General features: G+C 38.8%; 1 protein-coding gene across 1 annotated transcript; it reads right to left on the bottom strand.

The window, feature by feature from the left end:
- Nucleotides 1-6,483: 6,483 nt before the first annotated feature.
- Nucleotides 6,484-9,901, bottom strand: Snai2 (snail family transcriptional repressor 2). The gene is made up of 3 exons (XM_052158324.1): nucleotides 9,718-9,901; nucleotides 8,495-9,043; nucleotides 6,484-7,622 (listed from the first exon to the last, which is right to left on the bottom strand). The coding sequence occupies exons 1-3, from the start codon at nucleotides 9,794-9,796 to the stop codon at nucleotides 7,441-7,443; spliced, it is 810 nt and encodes a 269-aa protein (XP_052014284.1). The 5' UTR covers nucleotides 9,797-9,901; the 3' UTR covers nucleotides 6,484-7,440.
- Between the last annotated feature and the right edge of the window lie 6,414 nt (nucleotides 9,902-16,315).

Raw genomic sequence — 16,315 nt, forward strand, 5'->3', positions numbered from 1 at the left:
AAGAATTGACAAATGGGACCTCATAAAATTACAAAGTTTCTGTAAGGCAAAGGACACCATCAAAAGGACAAATCGGTAACCAACAAATTGGGAAAAGATCTTCACCAACCCTACAGCAGATAGAGTGCTAATAGCCACTAGTTGTTTTAAAAGGCAGTATCAAGCCTGAAGAATGCAGCTTAGTGGTAAAATGCTGGCTTTGCATGTGTATGTTTGTAGGTTCTGTTTCTAGCACTTCAAAGAAAATAAAAAGAAACCAACCATGACTGCTTCCAGCAGCCAACAGAACTTTGTGCAGGGCAAGTAAATATGTAGGCACTCTCTTATCAAAAACTAAGCTTTTAAGAAATGGAAGGGGGAGAGGAATAGGAGGGATAAAGTAGAGGGAGGGAGGAAGAGAGACAGAAAAACAATGAGGGAGACAGAGTTGGGGTAGAGGAAATAAAGCTGTGAGTGAGGTCACATTGTAGACTGCCTTGGGAAATTAAGCTAAACTGTTTCATTTGTCATGCGCATAAACAGCTAAGGAAGCTAGGATCCTTTCAGGGGCATAGTCTTCCTTGGTCTGACCACTACCTACTGACAAAAGACTCCTCTGTAACTATAGACCAATTACTAACTTGTAAAAACCCAAGAGTTGCATTTTAGACTAACATTTTCTTCTAATTCTTTTCAATGTCTTGTTTGCTGCAGGGAGGCAATAACAAAAAGACCCTTCCCCCATCTTTTTTAAGAAGCAGAATAGAAGAGATACTTGTCTGAGTATGTTGTTAATGAAAAATCGGTAGCTGATCAGGGTTCATCTTGTCTGTAAAATGCTTCAGTGTGGCAAAATGTACATTCATCTTTTTTATGAATTTAAGAAAATGAGGTCATAGGTGTGGTGGTGCATACCTTTGTTCCCAGCACTCAAGGAGTGAGTCAGGCAGGTCTCTGAGTTCAAAGGCAGCCAGGTTAGAAATAGCAAGTTCCAGGCAAGTGGAGGGAAACAAAGTAAAATCCTGTCACAAACAACTAACAACAACAAAGAAAACAAAACCAAACAAGTAACAACAACAAAACAACCAACTATATATAGAAGTAAAGAAAGAAAGAAAGAAAGAAACAAACAAACAAACAAACAAAAATAACCAAGAAAGATACTATCTCCAGAGTGTTTAGGATTGTAAAGAGGTATCCAAGTCAGGGTTTCTATTCCTACACAAACATCATGAGCAAGAATCAAGTTGGGAGGAAAGGATTTATTCAGCTTACATTTCCACATGGCTGTTCATCACCAAAGGAAGTCAGGACTGGAACTGAAACATATTAGGAAGCAGGAGCTGATGCAGAGGCCATGGAGGGATGTTACTTATTGGCTTTCTTTCCCTGGCTTGCTCAGCTTGCTCTCTTATAGAACCCAAGGCTACCCACCCAGGGATGGCACCACCCACAAAGGGCCCTCCTCCCTTGATCACTAATTGAGAAAATGCCTTACAGCTAGATCTCATGGAGGCATTTCCTCACCAGAAGATCATTTCTCTGTGATAACTCCAGCCTGTGTCCAGTTAACACACAAAATTAACCAGTACATCTGTCTTAGTTAGGATTTTCTTTGCTATGAAGAGACACTTTGACCAAGGCAACTCTCATAAAAGACAACATTTAATTAGGGCTGACTTACAGTTTTAGAGGTTTAGAGTATTATCATCATAGCAGGATAGCAAAGTAGCATGCTGGCAGACATGATGCTGGAGAAGGAGTTGAGAGTTCCATATTTTCATCCAAGGCAATCAGAAAGAGACTGATTTCCAGGCAGCCATGAGAGGGTCTTAGTGTCCACTCCCACAGTGACATGATTCTTCCAACAAGGCCAAACCTATTCCAACAAGGCCATACCTCCTAATAGTGCTACTCCCTGGGCCAAGTATATGCAAACCACCACATATCCTGACTAGTGAGTTTGCTGACTAAGATGTGGTCAGGAGCCTCTCTGTCATTCATGTTACAGTTACAGATGATTCCTAAGCTTTCAGGAGAGATTCCACTTAAAGGCCTCATGCTGAGTACTGAGCCAATCAGCCTCCCAGATCTTAGTGAACCAGAAAGAACTGGTATGACTTCATCCCCTCCCCATCAGCTGCCCCCTTAAAAGCATGTAAGGCTTGGCAGAATTCCAGTACAAGTGAAATTAGAGTAAAAATCAGAACCAAAAGGCAGTCCTATCAGTCTGCTGCTGTGTTCATTGCAATCCACAGGGGGCTCCTTCCAGGACCCTCCAGGGCCAAATCCAAAGATGTTCAAGGCCCTCACAAATTAGCAGTACTTACACATGGGCCTCCAACCCTTCTGCATATATAAATAATTTCTCAATTACTTACAATTCCTGATACAACATAAGTGTACATAAAAAGCTGGTTTACTGTATAATTAAAGTATTTTTATGTATTCAGTATTGATGCAGCTTTTAGAAAAACAGTTTTGATATGGATTCATGGATACAGAGATGTTGCTGGTTCTTGGGGAAATAGAGTTGGCACTGGTGAAAATGTGTGTTCTTGACTCTTATTGCCTACTTAGGCACATATGGTATAAAGGCACTTTTTAGACTTCAAAGGTGTCCTGTTACTTTGAGGCTACTTTGGCTGCATATAATTGCCCAAGAAGACTGGACTTGGACCTGGGGTTGAAGGTTGTTTTCCTGGTTGCAGGTAAGATTGACCCACTATGAGGGATGCCACCTGGGATAGAAATACAAATTCTCCAGCCCCCCAGACCCAGAGAGGCAGGAGGTCAGCAACCCATGGAGGATGCAGGACATACAGAAATCCCTCAAGCACCAGCCCTTTTGAGGAAAAGCTTAAACACAATACAGGAATATCCTAAACATTTTTATATTTGTATGCCTATATAGAAAGGAGTTGGAAATTAAAAGAAATTGAACTTCATTTGTTGTCTGTGGCAGGAGAGTTTATTGCTGTTTTATTTAACTGGAACCTCCCTTCTTACTCCTTAGCACTGACGGAGTGTTTACTCTCTATACTTGGAAGGCACTTGACTCAAGCCCCAGTATAAACCAGGAGACAAGGATCACACCCTTTCTACCATCCTAGCTGCTGCAGCAGACAAGTACCAGGTCTTTAATTGTGGTTATTGTCAAGGAAAACTACTTAAGAATGATAGGACCTTGAAACTATTTCAATGCTTTCAATAGAAAAAGCCAAATTAATTTGACTGACTGTTATAACCAAAGTAGCTTTATTAAATGAATTGGTTCCTAGTGTTCAAATATTCTTGCTTTCTCTCAGACCAGCTCTACTGCTCCTGCTATAAATACTCATCTTGGTGTATTTGAAGTCAGAGGACAGGGATGTGCTGCCATTTCCTCTGCTAATTTTGCATTGTTCAGGAGTCTGGCCAGGAGCCACAGAGGAAAAGCTGCCATGCGTACTGATTTGTGTGTGTGCTTTCCTCATAGAAATGATTACTTCCTGGGGGTTAAAGACCTGGACCTACTGCACACTAGCCATTCCTCCCATTATTAGAGCTTGCACATTTACTGCTGAGGAGAGGATTTCAGAGTATCCTCCCCACAGAGCTAATTCCACTGTCCTCTATGACAAAACAAACAAATAAACAACAACAAAAACCATCCTATTTGAAAATTGGTTCTCCCCTAGATGGAAGAGTATTCAAATTAACTTAGTTAAAATGTTTTCTATATCTAAACAGAGACCACTCCCAAGATGTGTCTGTGATCCTGAAAAGCCTTACATTTTTCAAATTTTAATTGTTTCATTACACCAAAATGTCCATATTTAAATGGGGGAAGAAATGGCTGTTTAGCTTGAAAGACTTTTCAGTCTGAAAAGATAAAAGCAGCTTGAGGAGTGTGGGAGGGAATAGCTGTGGCCTTCGAGGATGAAGTGTTAATGTTGAGAGGATGGAGACCAGCTGCTTTTCATCTCCACAGAGAACAGTGCAGAGGAAATGGGCTCCCATGTGAGATATCTGCCTGACATTTTGCTGTGTGGACAGCAAGTAGGGCTCAGGCTGGAGGAGGAACAACCTGCAAAAAGTCTAAAACATGGAGGAAACTTTTGAAGATTGCTGATATCCACAGCATAATTCTCGAATTATTATAGCTCCTAAATATAGCATTAAAACATTGCATTTCCAGACAATACCATTGTCTTCCTTACCAAAGCTCTATCTCAGACCCATAATGTATATATCACTGTGGTATGTCTAGGTGAACAAGTTTCCTCATTTTCAAGGCATGGAAATATAGATACTTGGAGGCTGAAAATTTTGGTATGGATTTCTGTTCTGTAACTTGTCCTCTTTACTACCTTGGCCCCATTTTCAACAGAGTTTTGTACCTATATTGGTGAAATAGCAATACTCTTGTGTTGTTACTATGGAAAATCATATGCACAAGTGTATGTAATATGCAGCATCAATATGTACTATATTCATAGTAATACACACATAGTAAAGATTAAATAACAGCAGTAAGATTCTTGTAGAAACACTAGTGCCAGGGATCTTCAGTATTATATTTGTGGTACTGAGTCTCTGTTAATATTTTGAGCTTTAGAAAACAAAGCAAGAAACAGATGATACCAGATTTGCAATAAAAATATGAAGTAAATGGAGGCAGGAATTTTCTTGAAAGTAATCATAACTCTATAGCAATGAGAAAATATACTGAATTTCATTTGACTCTGTAAGCTTTACTTATGTTGGTTTTTTTCAATCAGTTCATATACTATTATTAAAAGACATTGCTAGTTTTATGCAGAGTTCTGAGAAAGTCCATGCAAAAATAGCCCATATAGTGAAAAAGAAAGATTGCAGCAAGTTTGTGACTCAGTGAGTCCCCTGCATGAATAGAATAGAACAGAACAGAACATTTCAGAAGCTTTGTGGTCTTAGAAGAGCATGTATAGATAAAGTCATAATAGGTATAAATTCTAGTGTATTTAAAGATTATTCTAATATCTACTTTTCCTTCAGAACCATGATATTTTTCTAAAACTGTGATATTTTGATTAAGAATGAACTAATAATAGTAGGAATATATTTCAAATTTTTTCTTTCACTGAAGAATTAAAGGAATAAAAAAATATTTCCCTTTAGAAGTTAGCTGCTTAAGTTTTGACACCAAAAATTGTTTGCCTGTAGCTAACCAGTAAGAGATGAAAATTGGGGTAGATAAAGCTCCTGAAACTGAAATACCCTCAAGAGTTTTAGCAGAGGCATGATTCATAGTTCCTTTTTGCAAGATGGTCCTTGAATTAGCTAGCCTGGAGACTTCAGAATGCTATTTCTGTCCCAGGTATATATAATTCAGTTGGCTTTCTAAAGTTACTTTATAATACTCCAGGGAACAGATAGAGCCTATCGCTTTATTCCCATAAACTGTTGTGGCAGATAATTGTATCATAGAGAACTGTGGCCTGAGATATCCAAACAGTTAAAAAGTGCTGTTAGCAACTGGCATTTTCATCAAATACACAGTAGTTTTATGCAAGTCTGAACATAAATGAAAAATGTTCAGTGAGGACGCCCTGGCCTAGCACTTAACTACAGTTCCTGCTAGTGCTCTATTACCAGTGTCTTCTGAGATGGTATTGCCAGGTTTTGCCTATACAACAAAAATATTAAAAGAAAAATAAGATTTTACAAGTTCTGAAATTATTAATAGCAATAAGAATCACTTTTACTACAGGCTGCAAGATAGGGTTCATGCATATGCTCTGGTACCTAGCAGAGCTTCATAGGGTTAGGAAACTCATACACTGATGTAGAGATCATTAGTTTGAATATGGAATGTATGATTAGATAATATTTTAGGAAGCACATCCTGGGCAGAATGATGCTCAGTTTGATCAGGTACCTTAAAAGGACACTTTGGTTTTATAGTTTAACCATAAGGATATATTACATACCTATTACTTATATATGTAATCTTACATCACTACCAGTGAAACCAGTACAGTCTGGTTCACAAGGCTTAATTTTCCTAAGTGTGTTATTTATGATAAATATATGCCTTTCATTCAGACATTTCATGTTTTCCTCACTTATCTTACTAAATTAGATTTTTAAATATCGTAAACTATTTCAATGACATGAAGAAACAAAATGATTATTACTTGTTTTTACAAAGTAAGTAAACATTAAAAGTTTTGAAAAGTTTTTGACTATTAACATAACTGTCCGTTGCCCCCCAAATACAGTATTTGTTATAACTTGCAAAAAAATTACCATCATGGTCTCTTGAATGTGATAGTACCTTTAAAAAAAGGGAGTTTCTTATAATCTAACATAAATTGTTTCTTTATATGCTTAAAAATACCATTTATGTTTTCTCTTGTTAGAGCAAGAAATAAATGTGAGTATAATATTCAATATTAAAGCAATAAAGTTTTGAAAATAGTATGAGTAGCTACTTTTTAGTCAAAAATGTTTATTGTAAAAAGAGAGGCCTTAAAAATTACTTTTAAAAAAGGACATTGATTTCACAAGTATTCTGGTTGAATATAGGCATAGCTATTAACCATACCTCACTTTCATACAGAGTTCATTCAGTTGTATAAAAATAATCACAAATTTTTATCAGTTCATCAACTGCACAATTCATTAAAACAGGCACTTGGAGGGGTATTGTATTATTGCATCCATCATATGAATTTTCAAAACTCAAAGTACATTACTGAACATCTAAGAAACTCTTTTGTACATTTTCATTACTTTTTATTATAAAACATTAAGATTCTTTTTTAAAAGAAAGACAATGGATAGGCACCAGGAATGTTTAATGTTTGTCCTTCTCTCCTCTTCCAAGGCACACATGGCAAAAATTAAACAAAACAAGAATACTTTAATACATTCTCTTGGGTTTTGTTGTTTTTTTTTTTGTTTTTTTTCTCTTAACAATATAGTTTTAAAGCATTGTAGGTAATCCAGAAAAGTCTTTCATTCACTGATGACAACCAAGCATCATACATCTAAGAAAGTAAACTTGGAGTACTATATAAGGCACCTGAGTTAGTGTCTGGAAGACTCTCTTCTCTTGGAAACACTATTACAATTCTATCAAGAAGTAATACTGTTCCTTTGTTTGAAATGGTTTGGCAGCAGTGTAAATCTCTGTATTCTTTCTTAGTAAGAAAAAATGTGATGTGCTTTTCTCTTCATTTTTAAAGAGAAAGATTCTTAGCTTTTATCCTTTCAATATAGCTGTTAGTAAATATAATTTTAAACTTCACATAGAACAGATTAAGTATATAGATTCTGTTGGGTAGTGTGTATGTGTGTCTCTGTGTGTGTGACTCTTTTGTGTTTTTATACATATTATTTGGTTGGTAAGCACATGAGAAAATGTCTTTGGACTTTCATTTGTCATTGGAGTGAAGAAATGCATTCTGTTTGAGTAAACACTGGTTGCGCCACTCAGTGTGCCACACAGCAGCCAGACTCCTCATGTTTATGCAGAAGCGACATTCTGGAGAAGGTTTTGGAACAGTTTTTGCACTGGTATTTCTTTACATCAGAGTGGGTCTGCAGATGTGCCCTCAGGTTTGATCTGTCTGCAAAAGCTCTATTGCAGTGAGGGCAAGAGAAAGGCTTTTCCCCTGTTTGAGGTGGGGTAAGAGAAAATAAAAGACAGTCAGTTTTTTTATAGAACACAAAATCAAATAATATAAATGAGCATCAATAGTAGTTTATCAGAAGAATAAGAATTATCATAGCTTGGTCATATCCACCAGTTATGTAGTTATATTCCTGTTTGGCTTTTTAAAGCAAAATTTTAAAGTGTCAGCCAGACAGCTTCAGTGCTGCCAGACAGGCACACATTCAGAGTGAAGGGCTTTTTCTTGCTAAGAGTTTCTGCTACAACAGGTGCAGCAATGATGAACAGTTCCCTCCATTGCCAGTACGTCTCCCCTTTGTGTGATGAGTAAGCTGAGTAAATGCCATGACTTCCTGCATATGATTTTATGCTATGGGCTTTTAAAAAATCAGCAACAAGAAAATGAAACAGACAAACAAACAGCCAGATCCAATTTAGTCCAATTTACTAAATTAGTCAAGAGTTGGCAGAATTCATAGCAAAAAATAAATAAATAAAATGTAGACAAAAAACTATAGGAACCCCCCTTTGCCAGTTTATCATATCAACAGTAGGAGCCAGGCATTTGTATTTACTGACTACCAGAGGGCAGTTCTGCAGAACACACATCAAGTACCTCAATCTTGCTTTCTAACTGATCTTTGAGACCAAATCTCCTGCCTGTACTTTCCAAAGTCTAAATGCTGTTTACAGTCTCTGGAGCAGAGGCTGGAATGGAGCGCTTGCTGTGCTAACAAGCTTTTAAGCAGAAAGCAGCTATATGTGGTTCACCTTCTGAAAAGCACTCCTTGTCAGTACCTTAAGACACCCCACAGACAGCTCCACCACACCATTGTTTGAGCCAAGAGGCATTGTTTTCTACATTTCTCTTACCAGTGTGAGTTCTAATGTGTCCTTGAAGCAGCCAGGGTCTGGAGAAGGCCTTGCCACAGATCTTGCAGACACAAGGCAATGTGTGGGTCCGAATGTGCATCTTCAGGGCTCCCAGGCTCACATATTCCTTGTCACAGTATTTGCAGCTAAATGATTTCCTAGACTGGGCATCACAGTGCAGCTGCTTATGTTTGGTCAGCCCAGAGAAAGTAGAATAGGTCTTATTGCATAAATTGCACTGAAACTTCTCAGCTTCAATGGCATGGGGGTCTGAAAGCTTGGGCTGCAGTCTCTCCTCTTCATCACTAATGGGACTTTCTGAACCACTGTGATCCTTGGATGAAGTGTCAGAGGAAGGCAGGGGGCTTACACGCCCCAAGGATGAAGAATATCCAGTAAGAGGAGAAAGGCCACTGGGTAGAGGGGAGTGGAATGTAGCTGCCGATGATTTCCATACAGTAATAGGGCTGTATGCTCCCGAGGAGAGGATCTCTGGTTTTGGTATGACAGGCATGGGGTAGCTCTCATAGAGATATGGGGAAATGATCACTGGAAGAAAGAAAAGGAAGGAAAGAAAAGAAAATTAAGGCAAAATATTTTTTAAATATATGTACACCGTCTGAGAGAGCACATGACAACATGCAGGAGACTCCGTAGGAGACTCTGTAGTGAGGACAGCCTTACTCACAAGGGCACACATAAATAAAACAATCTTCCCTTCACCTGGGCTTACTGTCCTTGTGCAGGCTGCCAGTTGCCCCGACTGTTCCTAATCTTCATTCTGAACTAGCATTGCTGTCCCAATTTAGAACGAAGAACTAGATACTACTTTAAAACTTTTTGTAGAGTTGCTTTTCATTTTATGCACGGGCTGTTCTAGCAGTGCTGTGCCTGTGGGGTTAATGGCATGCAGGAATCCAGCAGCTTTCCTCGGTGCTTGGCTCCAGGAGGTAACTGCTGAGGCGAGGGGAAGAGTGTGCTCACGTCCGTGCACTCCTTTGCGTACACACAGGATAGAAGAACCATTACTGTACGACCGGAAGGAGGCTTTCCTTGTCAGCAAAGATCTCAAAAATTTTGAATTAAAACTTACCCTAAGTAATCAAGAGACTGCAAGGACAGTTTTAGCACAACATTGAAAGGAAAGCAGCCCAGTGAGTACTCTGAGTAAAGCAATGGAACCGCGGTTTACTCGCGCACAGATTTGCAGAGCGTATTTTTACCTGTGTGTGTGTCCAGTTCGCTGTAGTTGGGCTTCTTGGAGGCGTTGAAATGTTTCTTGACCAGGAAGGAGCGCGGCATGGTGGCTGCTGGCAGGCTCGGGCGGATAACGGTCCAGGCGGCGGTCCTATAGCATCGCGGTGTCTCAGGTGCAGCGGGGGACAGGCAGGCGCCTCTGAAGTCACCCGGCTCCTAGCCCGACTGAGCTTCTCTAGGCGGGGAGGCGTTTTTTTTTTCCGTGACTTTTGCTAGAAGCAACCAATCACAGCCAAGAGGTTCAGATTTCAGCTCCTCCTTCTAGAACAGCTGTGAATAGAGCAAGATTATGTTGTCGGACTAAATATTTCTGGTTCAAAATGGGCTGTTCATGGCATTTCAGTAAAGGATCAAAATACATTAAATGTTTTCAAGAAAGGAAATCTCGGTTCTTGAGCACTGCGGGAACCGGAACGTGTTTCCGCGAGCTGACCTCGGCGACCTGGCTTCCAGATGTGGGCAGTGCCCGACAAGGAGAGGGAGGGAAGGAAGGGCGGCCCTCAGGGACCCGGACAGCGCAGCCCCTAGTGGCCAGAGAGCCTATATTTGTAAGTAGCGTCTGAAGGGGTTTATTGCACGCAAGCAGCTGTAGGCCCTGACTTTTGGGAAAGGAAGGTGAAGGCTCCCAGCAGCTGCTACAAGAGGTCTAGGGCAGCGTGCCAGAAAGTTCACTTGCTGATCACTGCATTAGACACTTGAAAGTAATGCCTTACAGCCTATCCCAGGAACTGGATGAGTGTAAAGATAAAAGGGAAGGCTGGTGTTGAATTGTTGGAAGAGAGCAACAATAGGCAAACTCTGGAAGAGGCATGGAAAGTTCTGATGAAGACATGTGACAAGACTTCCTCCCTTTGTAGCACATGGTATTTTAGTGAAAGAAAAAGAAGCATTTATGAATCTCTACTGACAATTCTTAAATAGTATCTGCTGTTACTTAGTGTTTTCTTTAGTAAGAGTCTTCAACAGCCTCACCCTTAATCACATCACATTCCTGGTTAGCACTAAAAGATGAGGAAGGATTCTTTTGCCAAGTTATTTGACTGACAGTTTAGGTAACCCAGTAGCCAGCCGATCACTTCACTTGCATTTGTACATAGGGATAGGTGTAAAGATACTCTGAAGTGATTCATTTTAAAACTGCAGTTTTCACTGTGCCCACAGGCAACTCTGTTTATTTCAATGTTACACTGATTCTTACCAACAAACTGCAGAATGCATTCCCCACTTCCCCACCCCCAGACAACCTTTTTTTCCCCTAACAGGTGCTAGAAGAAAACAGCGGAAACAGAATACCACTAGTGATGTTGAGACTTGCAAGAGAAAAGTGCATTGTCAAGCAGCATAACTTTTTAATCTGGGGATGAGAAAATGGGCATGTGAGTGGGGGAGGGGGGAACCCGCAGACTTCCTGGGTTAACTTCAATGATTCCTCTTCTCTTTACAATAGTTACTGATTTAAATGTCAAATACAGAAAGAAATTTATGTGAATCCTTATATTAAGGGAACTGAATCCTCAGGAGACAAGAAAACAAGAAAATGTATTAGATTTCTTCCCAAGCTACTATGAGTTGACTCCAAGTAGTCTGTGTCATGCCTTACCTATGTGAGATGAGTTCCACTGGTTACAGGAGAGAGTCTACCAGCTGATAACATAAATCACATTAAACAGGAGCTCTGCTTGGGCACAACAGAAGACAATTGATATTAAACTGATATACTGAAAGTGCAAGAATGGAAGTTTATCATACCCAAGGCCAGCTGGGAGGACTCTGTTATAACAGTTTCTCCCTGCGGACTTCAATGGATTGGGGTGCTGCCTTTGGTCACTGACTGCAAGATTTTGTTTGTGCAGGACAGGGATCTTTCCTTAGCACAACATTTTAAATGCTTCATTCTGTATTGATATAAAAGGAGAAAGATAGACATAAAGAGAAACTGAGAGACAGACAAACACATACAGACATACACAGATTGATGGATAGATGATAGATTGATAGATGATAGATCGATAGATAGATAGGTGATAGATAGATAGATAGATGTTAATGGCAGGTGGCCTTTGCTAAAGCAAGGGTAAGTCCTAACCTGGAGATAAACTGATGTTCCTTAATTAGGGAGGTTATAGAAATATCTTGAAGAGATACTTCTCTCTTTTTCTTCTTTAAGATTTATTTATTTATTTAATTTATGAGTACACTGTAGCTATCTTCAGACACACCAGAAGAGGGCATCAGATCCCATTACAGATAGTTGTGAGCCACCATGTGGTTTCTGGGAATTGAACTCAGGACTTCTGGAAGAGCAGTCAGTACTCTTAACCACTGAGCCATCTCTCCAGCCCCAAGAGACATTCTTTTTATGGAAGAGAAACCCTGCCAAGCCAAACTAGAGATGTCAGTTAAGTTAAATTAAGAAAGGCTAAACTTTAGACTTCAAAATGTAATCTAAGGAAAGAAAGGATCACAAATTCCTATGGCCTTTTTTAGTGGGCTTCATAACTTCTCTTCAGATTTAAACCCACTGGAAGGTATCTTGACTTGTTTCCCATAAAACTGACTCCTGGATCTCATGGGACCCTAGAAAGTTCAGACCATCTCATTTTTCTCATTCTCTCATTTCCTGTACTTTCTAGAATAGCTTACCAGGAGGATTTGAGTCTCTCCCACAAGGCTTCCTGGATTCCTGTGGTATTCTTTTCCCTCCTGGCTCCAGGCAGGCTGGCCTCTTCCCTTCCCCTTTCACTTCCCCTTTCCTTCCTTCCTTCCTTCCTTCCTTCCTTCCTTCCTTCCTTCCTTCCTTCCTTCCCTCTCTCTCTCTCTCTCTCTCTCTCTCTCTCTCTCTCTCTCTCTCTCTCTCTCTCTCTCTCTCTCTCAGACATGGTCATGTTCTTCCAACAGAGAAATGCCTTGGTTGGAATAGCTGGCATTTATACTATACACATGTAGTATATGTGTAGGTCTTCACATATTTAGACAGATGGTGGATGGAAGCTGTCTGCTATGTTAAGAAAATGAAGTCAGTCTACTTCCAAGTGAAATACTGAGGTCATGAAGAAATAGGATGCCCCATATAGTGCTGTGCCCATCCCTAAATGAACCATAGTTCTTTGGAGGCACAGCACTTGGCAGAATCATCAATACCTGTTGTGAACAAAGTAAAGTGATTAAAAACCATTGGGTAGCCTGTAGCATCTGAAGATTACTACTTATCTATTAGATAAGTCTATTAGACTATTAATTTTTAAATATACTAGTCAGGAACAAATTTTAATAATATGAACTGGAGCTTCATTGACAATGGTGTGATTTTCTTTGTGAGAATGTTTATATATCTATGTGAATTTAGACCTATATTTCACTTCTTATTTTTAATTCAACTCAATCTCTGATAAAGTAAACTATGCCTTAAAATTATAGATATCACATTTCCTTCTAGTATCTGGGTTTCTCTATGTGAAATCATGCTAATTATACATACTAATTAACTTTAGATTTAACTAGATGAATATTCTCTAGCTTAAAAGGCAAATCTTGCAGAATCCTGGGGCCATGAAGTATTCTGCTTATATACTTTGAATTTTATATTGAACACTATCATTGCAATATGGAAAAAATTACACAAACACACATATAGATACATGCAGAGAGAGACAGAGAGACAGAGATCAGGTTTTTCATGTCATTGAAGCTAGACAGGAGTGTGTGTGAATGTGTATATGCGTACACACATACACTTTAATTGACACACAATTCTCTGTGTGTGTGCATTCTTTCACCTACTGAAGTTTGGATAAAAAAAAACAGTACCAATGAAAATGATGTCAGGGTGCCATCCCCTGGTTAGGGATTTTTATCATTTTGTAGTATATTCGCTATACCTTTATCTACTAACTTTGTCTGTCTCTTGGGAGGGAATATAAATGCTACTAGTCGAGTAAGTACCTGCACATTTGGTCAACACTATTCAAGATCATTTAGATAGTGAGACTTCTTTAACTTGAGAAAAACATTTATAGGGTGTTTTCTGCTACTCATCTGTATTTTACCTCTTTTTCATCTTTAGAGTTTGGTGGTTTCCTTTTCTGCTGGGTAGAGATAATGTGAATAGTCCTTCACCCTGAGCTCACCTCTTTAGTGCTTGGTTTACACTTTTGCAGAGTAAGGATAATGTTATCTATCCAATGAACAAGAAAGACTGGAAAATGGTATGCCTGACTGTATTTTATACATGAGCTCAAAGATGTGTGGTTGAAAAGAGACACCAATTGTTCAGCTTTGGAAGTGATAGAGCTTTCTTTTCTTTTCTCTAACTTCTTGACAACATCTGCCACCTAGTGGAAAATAGGTTGACATAACTGTTCATTAAACATCCTAATGTTTTAATCACTACAATTTTACATAAACATTACTTGTTTTAAATTTATTCATATGTTCTTAACTTTAAAACTCACCATGTGACATTATACCACAAGTTACAGTTACTTTATAAGTGAACATAGTTTTGGCATGACCAGAGAAATATTTTTATTTTTACTTTTGAGTCAGTTTCTCACTATATACCTCTGGCTGGCATTGGACACAGTATGTAAAAATCTGCCTGTGTCTACCTCCCAATCTGTATAGTCTCATAATATTTAGATGATGCACATTGAATAGTTATAAATGTATATCTAAAACCTTCTAATAAGTTGGAGATACTCATATTCTTGTAGTGACATTGCTAAATTTATTGAAAGGTCAGTTTATGAGAGTCAAGAATGTTGCCATGGAGAAACCTTAAGTCAAACCTGCTGGGGGATCCAGAAGAAGAAATGGAGGAGCAGAGGGGGATTTCAACCCCATTGGAAGAACAGCAAAGGCTGGGCTGACCACCCAGTTCTCCCAGAGACTAGACCACCAACCAAGGAGTGTACCTAAAGGGATCTTAGGCTCTAGGTACATATGTAGCAGAGGATGGTCTTGCCAGACAGCAGTGGAAGGGGAGGCCCTTGGTCCCAGGGAGGACTGATGCTCTGGAGAATGGTGATGCTGGAGCAGTAGGGCAGAAGAATGTGGGTGAGTGGGGGAGCACTTCCATACAGGCAAAAGGATGAGGGAAGGCAGATGGGGGATAGGTACATGGCAGAGGGGTACTTGGGACATGGGATATCATGGAATGGGGCATTGGTGGTAGGGTAACCTGGAAGGGGGATATCATTTGAGATGTAAATGAATGGAATGATTAATATTAATAAAAGTAAAAAAGAAAAAAGAAAAGCTATGAGATCAATGTCCAGAAAGTCCTATATCATTCTCAGATCAGTGCCATCAGTCACTCCAGGCGGAAGAGTTCTTCAGCAGTAGAATTAGCTGATAATTTTTCAAATTCAATCATAAATTTTGTTAAAAATAATTCTTTATGAAATTTTCTTATTAATTTGGTAAATATTATATGATTAGTTATTATACTTCTGTTTCTTCTTCCAGTCATCTTTAAATGCTTAGGGACTGCTCAAAGGGAGATAGATACAGTTCATTTATATTATTCAAAAAGCAGAAATTTCAGGAGCCATAATGGGACAAGCTAATAACTATCAGGTGATCATCCTAAAATGGCCTGCTTCAGATTATTACATATTCTGTGACAGGTCTGCCATTATGAAGCAAGGCTATTAGAAATTCATTTTAGGAAAGATTAAAGCTATCGATATGATTTTCCTGTTATTATTAAACATATACCAATCAGTTATGAGTAGCACACCCCTTTGGAGGAGATTTCTACACTTCCACGGATATGTACTGTCTTGTAGTGATACTTTATTAAAAAATAGATGACTTAAGTCTTAATGATGATACTATAAGAATTCCTAAAATTATATCAGTGATTATTAACCTCTTTTATAGTAGTTCTGCTATTAGGTCCTTTTCTGATAATCAAAACTGCAATTCAAACTCTGCCAGTCACCCATGAATCACCAGTTAATTGCTCTTAGACAGTAACCAGACTTTCTCCTCCTCAGAGCACATTCCAAGAGGTTGTAAAACAATTATCCAGAGGTCATAAAAAGGGAATGAAAGAATTATTATAGATACTGGCACAGAAGATAAGATATTGACTGGGTTTATCTATACAAAACTTCACTAATAACTTAGTTATGGTTTTTAAACCTCCAGTGAACCAGTGGAGCAGTGATGGATGTTTAGCCAGACAATTACTCCTAATTGATATGTATGTAAACATCCTCTGTTGTAAACTTCTATTTCAATTTATGATTTGATTTTTGTGTGTGTGTGTGAACTTGTGATGAACTTTTTAACATGTGATCATGTATTCTGAAAGATTTTTAAGTGCTGAGGACAAGGAGAAGAGTCAGAACTGAGCTGAGAAGAACAAAGCTGAGGAGAATGGAGCAGAGAGGAAATGAGCTGAGGAGAAAATTTTTTAAACAGAACACTTTTTAGACAGAACTGAACTCAAGAAGAACTTAGAAGTATAAGCATAGCATTGGAATGAAAGGCATTGAGAGCAAGAGCATTACGGTGACATCAGAGCAGGACTAGAGAGCAAGATTAGAAATATAATGC

The sequence above is a fragment of the Apodemus sylvaticus genome, chromosome 15 (genome assembly GCF_947179515.1).
Source record: "Apodemus sylvaticus chromosome 15, mApoSyl1.1, whole genome shotgun sequence".
NCBI classification, from domain to species: Eukaryota; Metazoa; Chordata; class Mammalia; order Rodentia; family Muridae; genus Apodemus; species Apodemus sylvaticus.

Excerpts from the sequence above, each read along its gene's own strand:
- Snai2 (XM_052158324.1), bottom strand. The coding sequence starts at position 9,796 with ATGCCGCGCTCCTTCCTGGTCAAGAAACATTTCAACGCCTCCAAGAAG. Across the intron at positions 9,044-9,717 it reads CGAACTGGACACACACACAG|TGATCATTTCCCCATATCTC; the intron begins GTAAAAATACGC and ends TCTTTCTTCCAG. Across the intron at positions 7,623-8,494 it reads ACACATTAGAACTCACACTG|GGGAAAAGCCTTTCTCTTGC; the intron begins GTAAGAGAAATG and ends CACCTCAAACAG.